Raw genomic sequence first — 8,875 nt, 5'->3', positions numbered from 1 at the left:
AAAGGGTCTCGGATTGTAACCATCAACTACACTGTTCTTCTTACCACTAGCTATGAAAGGTCTAGTTTCTTAATACACACAGTCACAATCACAAGAGAAAAGGCACAAAGTGCCATTAACACATAACGCGAGACAAACTAGTTTGTCTCCTCAAATATTAAAATGTTAAATGCCAAAGATTAGTTTGTCTGCATTGTTTAACTTCCCACAACCAAATTCACAATTTAATAAACCTGTCAGCAGCGAAACCGTAAAAAAACAAAACAACTTGCTGCCACTTCTGCCGCTGTCAACCTTTAGCAGAATAACAAAATTGAAAAGAGAAGTGATTTTAGAGATACAAAACATGACTGAGAGATTAATCTTCCTAAATGTTAACATTTTGTTCCTGAAATTAAAAGAACATGTTACACACTTGCTTTTGTTAATTCAGAAACGGTCAGCAATGCACATTATGCTGAGCAATTAGAAAAGAGTGCCTTTTATTGAAGGTTTTTAACCTCCATATTTCACGTGTTCCATGTTTTCAGGCCACTAAATCTGAGTGACACAAGTAAGAAAGATGTTAATGCAGCTGCAGAGGTTTTGTCTTTTCGAAGCAGGTTTTTTCAGTGGTAATGCATAGGCCCACTTAAAGTATTGGTGGATGAAAATCCCTTCAGAGCAAAAACTATACAGATGTACATTCTCACAACAATCAACATGTGTCTAAAATATGTGAAGTTGGCTCATTTGGGGCTTGCAAAGCACACAGCTATGAGAGGTACAAATCAAATTGTAATCACTATTGATGAAATTAAGTAATACAGAAATCCTATTATACTGGAACATTTAAAGCAAAGTGCTATATAGGTCAAGTGGGAACTTGACTGCCCAGGCTCGTACAGTCCTTGAGTAAAAGGTGGAAGATATGAGATAAGGGGCAGAACACGGCACGTAACATGTACTTACTCCTGCTAGAGATTTCTGGATGTTTTCCCGGGCCCGTGCAATGTCTTGCAGAATGCTGTTAGCTCCATCATCCTTAAGAAAATGAATTGAAGTCAACATCAAATTTATCTTTGTAGTTCTGTCATTTTGATCTTGCACATTTGCCATCTACCACCTCATCTCATGGCTTTTATGTGCAGTGTGGATAGACTGCATCAAGATTTAAAATCTGAACAAGTGCAAGTCATTTGTGCCTACAAAGATTTCAGGTAATGTAATTTGGTGTAACATACAAAATTCATAATTAGTTTTAATAAAAATGGCTCCACTATAGGGTTTTGTACTTACAACAAAAAAAGTTATTTTTGACCAGATACCCCCTGGTATAAGAACTTCAAACAAAAGTGAACTTTAAACGCAACTTTTATATAGCATTTTCAGTCAAAACATGTTGTGTTTGTACTAGAACATGTTTACATGATTTAATGCCCATGGCTGCTACACCTGTATGAGCCACTCTGTAGGAGAGCCTGTCTATTTAACCCCTCCTCCCAAAAAAGCCCAGTATGCTCTGATTGGCCAGCGCGCCTTCTGAAAAACTCCAGGGCCTCGGCTCGGCGTTTCCCTAGTTGAAGCTGGAGTTACTGTAACGGAGTGTATAGCAGGACTTCGTATTGTAACAAGTCACCAATAAAGGCTGCACAACTGGACTTGTCACAGCAGTAAAGTGACCGGAAAATCCAAGTCACATTTGAAGTTAACACCATTCGTTCTATTTATTTCCATGTTATATAAGTTAGTAGTCCAGACAAATTAGTATGTATATATGTATGTATGCTTATGTGGTGTTGGTGTGTGTGTGGTGTCAAAAACTATGTGCTTCCGGGTTGCACCTGAGGAACCAAAGATTGGTTCCTATTTATACCAAAGGCACTAATTGGCTCTTACAGTAGATATGACAGAAAACACAGAAAAGCATAATATGTGACCTTTAGAATTAACACAAATAATGTCAACATGATGGTCAAATGGTTGGAGCAATCTCTACAGTACTTCAGATGGGAGGAGTGATAACTAAGACTGAATATAAACTGAACCTCTGAGACAGTGTGGATACCTGTGTTGGTTGGGAGGAGCCGTTTGTGCGCTCGTAGAAGCGTCTTTCTGCCTCATCATAGCGAGGTTTGTCAAACCAGATCTTCTCCTGGGACAGAAAGTCTACCGAACTCATGGTGCTACAGAAGAGAGAGCAAGGAGCGACGAGAGAGGGATGTAAGACAGGACACAGGAGGTTCAGGGGAAAGAAAAAAACAATTTATAAAAGTTAGAATTAAAAAACACCTGATTTATTAGCTGTGAAATATTATCCTCTTTATCTTAAAATGGCTTCTTGTATTATTCTATCTACACTCCCCACAAAACCCCCCCGATGAAAATATACCAAAAAAACTTTAAATGAAGTTAAGTTGGCAAACACACAACAATGGTAATACAAACATCAGTCACAGTCAATTTTCCAACAACCACAAAAATAAAAAACAAATGACCCGAGAACAATGAAAAAAAAGAAAAATGTTAACGCATTCAAAAATGAAAAAGATTCTTAAAAGATATGTAAAGAATGATTACATAAAAGAAAAACAATGAAAGATAACAACGGAAACATCTGGAACGACTCCATTCTCTCGGTTTGGTCATACTTGTCCCTCAGTGGGGCGCTGGAGGCAACTGATGCTGCTTCTGGCCTCCGACCCTTCTTCACCACCACAGCTTCACTCCCACTGTATCCGTGGAAACGGCTCTCTGCAGCATCATACCGCCACTTGTCCAGCCACACTCGCTCGCTGTCAGGGTGAATGAAGAAGCAGACTCCAGCCCCCGAAACTTCTTCTTTTTCTGAGACCTCAGCCGGCTCATCTTCCTCCTGAATAGGGAGCAGAGCGTGGAAGACTTCTGCTTTACCCTGCAGGACCACTCGCTTTTCCTCCACCACCACTTCCTCGTCTTCTTCTTCCTCTTCTTCTACAAGGCTTTGAGGGTGGTCGCTACTTCTGGAAGTGGAGGCGCAGCTGGAGCGTTTGGAGGAATTGTTACCGTACAGATTCTGGTAGAAGGCTGCTTCGGCGCGGTCATACAGCGGCTTCTCCAGCCACACGTCTCTAAGCAGCTCCACAGGGATGCGGGGCAGTCCATTAATCGATTGTCGATTGGTTGGCGTGACAGCTGCTTGTTGGTTGACAGGGGTTGCAGGTGTTGGGGCTAGAGACTGATATCCTTCATCAGGTGTTCTGGGTGCAATGGAGCGGTTAGGCGGCGATGGGAGGTTCAGAGAGTTTGGAATAGGCGGCTGCATGGATTCTTCAACATAGCGGCACTCTGCTTGGTCAAAGGTCGTCTTGTTCACCCACACGGATTGGACAACATGGTGGCAGGCCACCTGACCGCCATGGTGGCACACCTGTCCTGGGGAAGATGCAACGGCGGTGGATGGAGTGTTTGAGAGATTCCCTGGGGCTGGAGGCGACCGCTTTGACTTGGTGGACCCATTGGAGGAGCTCGCCAACCAGCACTGGTAGAGGCTCTCGGCTTGTTCGTAGATGCTGCGGTCAAACCAAACACTAGCACACTCAGACTGCAGGCCAATAAGCCCAGCGCGGAGGTCAGATGATGGCTGCTTGGTCCTTTTGTCTGGCTTTTCATCATTCTTGGTCGTACGGTCAACCTTCCCTTCAGAGCAACTCTCGGGATTGGATGAACGTCTCTTGCGGCGGCGGCGGCTTTTCCCGCTGCGCTTTCCATCTCCGTTCAAGCTGCCGCTCTCTGGGGAAGAAGACGCCGTCTCTCCGTTTCTATGACCTGATTCAACTTTGTTCCTGGACCCCAGTGCTGCATTTGCGGACCGGTCAACCTGACAATGGCCGGGAGGCTGATCATGCTCAAACTGATCCAGCGCAGAGCACTGGGGAATCTTCTTTGACATCATCTCTGATCAGTTGCAAAGGGGAAGGGGGGGGGGGGGGGGGGGGGGGGGGGGGGGGAGAATAACAGGAACAGGCTTTTGGATTAGTTAGAGAGACGCAGGAAGGCTAAGAGACAGAAAGGGATTGATCTATTAGACTCAGTGTTATAAAAAGGAATCAGTGTCAACAGTCAAGAGTCTACAGAGAAAGTCCCAGAGAAAAGCAAGCGGCATGCAGATAATTAGAACCCATGCAGATAAACTAAAAATGTTTAGTGAATGAAATCTACTTGTTTGTAAAGGACATGTCCCAGCTAAGCTCACAGGGGATACATTCAAGAATATATGCAAGTAAAGGAAAGTTAACACCAGGGTGCTAATGCTTTTGATTCTAAATGCCAGTAGATTGTCTAAGCAAAGCCAAAATAAGAAAATGCAAGACTGAGTGGTAGGTTTCCTGCTACACAATTTCCCAAACAAACAAATAATTTACACTAGAGATGCACAGATTGATTGGCTGCTGACCGGAATTGGTCGATTTTCACATGATCGGCCACGACCGGCGACTGGCAGGTCAACAGTTCGTTCTCTTAATACCTCCATGGTATATGTGGCGAACTCATGAACTCGCCATTTCATTGTCTAATATATTTACTAACGTTAAACATTGTGTTTACATTGTTCATGATCTTTTACATGCTTATCTAAATAAAACAATGGATGTAATTAGACAACCAAGAAGATGTAATCATTATGTGCTACTAGCTATCTACTAACTAGCGCGAGCTAAGGTTAGTCTGCAGTCAACAACAATTTTTATTATAACACTTCACTTTAACATGTATTCATAATTAATGTTTATCAAAATAAATAATGGATGTTTTGAGAGAACCAAGGCGATGTAATCACTATGTCTGTAGTAATGTTATCCAGGCATATAGCTATGTACGCTGTTACCATTCTCTTAATACACCCATGCTAGCTACCGTTGATGTTAGCTACTAGCCGATAGCCCCGGCAGTTTGGGAAATGCTAATGACGTTACAAGCTTTACAGCATACATACATCTCTCGGATGTATCATAACAATAATACCATGGATGTATTAATAGAACACATGGTGAATTTCAACCATTAGCTTTCATCCATTATTACAGCTACAGGACATCAGGAGAACTGTCATATGAGCATGCGCAGTGCGGGGCGACGTGGGCAGCGCAGTCCCGCGGGTCTGCTCGGACTCATAATAGGGTTGTGCCAATGGACGACACGTACTGCCCTTACCAACAGGCAGCATAGCCATGTAATACTGTCGATTTACAGAGGACATTTAAATGTATGTCTGATCGTTTCTATGTTAACTGTTAGCCCATAGTAGTATAAACAAATATTTACGTAAAAGTGACCCCCAAACCCAATGACGATTTCATTGTCCATCGCGATGTTATACTGTAAACATCGTCAACTGCCAATTAAGGGGACATCGCCCAACCCTAGGTCATTATGCGCGTTCATCATCAGCATAATATAATAACTCTGGATTCAGCTACTAGTGAAAGTTAAAAATATGACTTTAAAAACATGACTTTTTAAACAAAAAACCTTTAAGTTTTTGGGCTGGTAAGTTGATGTCCCCCCCCAAAAATTATCCACTGAAATATAGAAGTTTCTTTTGCCATGCAAAGTCTATGGGACATGTCTTTCTGGGCCAGAGGGGTGCAGTTACACCGTTGGCCGCCCATGGTGGCTTTAAGACATGGCGCTGTTCCTGGGGGCTCGGGTCTAATGCGAAATGTTCTATTAAAGAAAAGATAGAAAATAATAATATTTGTATGTGCTGTGAAGTGGTTAGAAACAATAGGCTTAAATCGGTATCATCAGGTCAAACTCAAATCGGCCTAGAAAATTGTAATCGGTGCATCTCTAATTTACAACATTGATTATAAAAGACACAGCTTGGGACAATTGCTTTCAAGTACATAACAGTAATTGCTACTACAGTATTCATTAAAAAGAGACAGCTTCTAAGTTTTAATTAGCCTGATGGGGAAACTAATTTAACATCATGGAATTTCTGATTTTAGCTTATTCTACAGTATGTCTTAAAATGACAGAGTAGCTTTCTGCAGTCCCATTAAAACCCTTTAGCCCATCGTTATTATGCTCATCCTGCAAAGGCATTTATCAAATGTATATTCAGTGGAAGTCTATATAATAATGCAGATCATGCTGCACCAAGAGACCTAGTTTCTTTGATAACTCACAGCTGCATTAAGAGCACTATATTTATAGATTTCAATCTAAATTCAAAAATTAAACATCTGATTTCTAACCAACACAATTTTTCCCCATCACAGTGACTATTTTAAACTCTTCTTGGTAATTTTTTTTTAATTATTTCAATTTCAAACTTTAAAATTAAGGCACAAGACTTGAAAAAAAACTTGATACAATGATATGCCAGCATGCATAAAAAGGAAAGGGTGTAACAAGTCTACAGAAAAAACATTAAAGAGAAAACAAAAACACACTCATTGACATTGATGGATCTGTGAAAAATACTAACATGTTCATGCAAGCAAATTATTTCGGAAGGTATTGAAGTTTTGCTCTGCTAACAAATCACACAAGCCATGCCTTTTCATGATGTTAAATTATCCTGCTGCAATACAGGAAATGCATTCCCTTAATGTTTCACCATGTGGATGTTAGTAATATTGATACGGATTGAATATTGAACACTAATACACCATTGTAATGGATAAAAGGCACTGTTTTGGGAAGGCATTTCCTGCTTAATGCTCATTAGAAAATCTTATTCAAGCTCTTAACTCACCTTCCTGGGTAAAGGCGTTGAGCTTAAACTAGTATTCAAAGACAAATGCTCGACACGTTCTTTTCATCCAGTTAACCGCAAGCCATTGAAGAAGAAATTTAACAATCACCACCTTGCAAAACAATGGGACTGATACAAGGGTATAACAACTATGTACAAAAGGCAAAACTCTAATGATTGTTAACAGGAATACTCACATGTCAAATTCTGAATGCAAGATGGGGGGAAAGAAGCTGCGTGTTAAAGATTTCTCTAAATAAATACGTCAACGTGAAACTCTGCCTCAACAAATCCCTTTAAAACACAGTACCCAACAATGTGGTAGTCAGTCCCATCTCTTTAACACTTTCAATTTTCTCTTCTCTACCAGGTCTGTGGCACACTGCTCTAACATATACTCTCATTTAAATAAAAAAAGGATATTCCTATAATAGCTGAGCACTGCATTTTTTAGCAAATGTTCCTCAAAACAGTGGGCTATTTTAAGCAGCAGTTGGTGCCCTAGTGAGTATTTCCGGCAGCAGGACGGTTCATGTGGGATTGAATCAAAATAAACTACAGTGCCAAAATCAGATATCACGATATTTTTGACCAAATACTTTGATATTGATATTGCAAAGATATTGTAGCGTTGACAATTGCTTTCCTACAATGTTTACACAATTAGGTTTGTGATAAATAATCATCAGTAATGTGGATATAATGATTAAGCGGGTGAAGGCAAATAATAGGACAGCTGGAACAGTCTGGTAGGTTCAGAAAATGACATCACTTTACTGTAATGCAGCTTGTAAAACCATGACAAGACAACACTTATGTCACGTTACGAGATTACAATATCCAAAAATCCAAGACAATATCTAGTCACATATCACGTTATCGATATAAAATCAATATATTGCCCAGCCCTGGTGCCAGTGTTAATCATAATAAAAGAACATTGATGTTTTTAGATTTTTGAACAACAATAGAGCTCTATAGCACAGAAACAATACATTATGCTTGAGATACATATAATACTTTTGGACAGGGTCAATTTCAATGATTGTTTTCATTTTTAGATGGGATCTGATAATAAATACATAAAAATATTACCCTTTAAATGTTGTGCATCAGTGAACATCACTGTAATGTCTTGACTTGGGGATGTCACCCCAAATAACTACTACCAAGTGTCACAATGAGGTACACTGCTGGGTCAGCAGCAGTACAACACCACAGGAAGGGTGGGGTACAGTGATTTGCTCAAGGACACTTCAGCAAGGCAAATGCTAACCACTGATATACCGCCTAACTTCTTTAGTTTAAATATAAAACCACATCCTCTTAACTGGACTAAAACCATCATCAAGCCCAAATCTAAAGAGAACAACGTTAGATTCACTGAAAAAATAGGTCCTGTTTTAAAAGGATTTTACCCCTGAAAACAACGCATCACTGTCAGAAATGTTTACCTGTTAATGTCATGAAGAAAAGAACTGTCGTGCAAGATGTTAAACAAATAAAGAAAGGCCGTTTAACATAGCTGTCATCATCAAAACGTGTGCCCTGCTAACCTTTACAGCCATCTTTCATCTAGCAACGTTAGTCAGCATGAAACGAAACCGAGTGGGGTTCGTAATAACGCGTCCGTCGGTGGCTTAGCATTTAACAAGACAACAGAATAACGCTTTCAAATGTAAAACACTAAACCGTTCGTTTTAAAATTAAATAAAAACTTTGACATTAATATACAACGTCACTGTAGAACAGCGGACAGTGAAGCCGGTGTCCAGCCGGCGTGACAGCCGCTCTGGGCAGCGTTAGCACTAGCAAGCTGCCCCATTCAGCTAGCCGTTAGCTAGCCTCGGCTAACACACGCCGATAGAGTCCGTGCTGTCTGTTGACCAACGAGCATTCATTCATTTCCCAAAATGTCTCTTAAATGAATGCCAACATTAACGGCCGACTGTCAGTCAGCGTCAACGTTACTTACTGCTGTGTTTTCTGTATCGTCGGTGAGAGACCAGGCCGGCGGATAAAACGCGTGTTTCTCCAGCTAGTGAGTGGCAACGGGAAGGAGGAAGCAAGGAGAAGGAAGCAAGGAGGAGGAAGCAAGGAGGAGGAAGCAAGGAGGAGCGGTGATTGAGTGATCTTAGAGGATGGTAGAAG

General features: G+C 40.9%; 1 protein-coding gene across 8 annotated transcripts in view; it reads right to left on the bottom strand.

Annotated features, from left to right (window-relative positions):
* Window positions 1-8,875, bottom strand: part of eef1db (eukaryotic translation elongation factor 1 delta b (guanine nucleotide exchange protein)) — a 12,195-nt gene extending 3,320 nt beyond the window's left edge. For 2 of the 8 annotated variants that reach the window (XM_032525911.1, XM_032525915.1), the window contains exons 1-3: window positions 8,700-8,875; window positions 2,048-2,165; window positions 952-1,023 (exon numbers count right to left, since the gene is read on the bottom strand). In XM_032525911.1, coding sequence (XP_032381802.1) covers window positions 952-1,023; window positions 2,048-2,161 — 186 coding nt within the window. In that variant the 5' untranslated portion in view covers window positions 2,162-2,165; window positions 8,700-8,875. Of the gene's footprint in view, window positions 1-951; window positions 1,024-2,047; window positions 2,166-2,630; window positions 3,914-6,724; window positions 6,784-6,921; window positions 6,932-8,699 lie in introns of those variants that run through there. The other 6 variants (XM_032525909.1, XM_032525908.1, XM_032525910.1 and 3 more) reach the window with 6 other exon arrangements.

Source organism: Etheostoma spectabile, chromosome 9 (genome assembly GCF_008692095.1).
Source record: "Etheostoma spectabile isolate EspeVRDwgs_2016 chromosome 9, UIUC_Espe_1.0, whole genome shotgun sequence".
In the NCBI taxonomy this organism is placed as follows: domain Eukaryota; kingdom Metazoa; phylum Chordata; class Actinopteri; order Perciformes; family Percidae; genus Etheostoma; species Etheostoma spectabile.
Note: the sequence above shows the minus strand (reverse complement) of the source record. Positions and strands in the feature narration are given on the sequence as shown.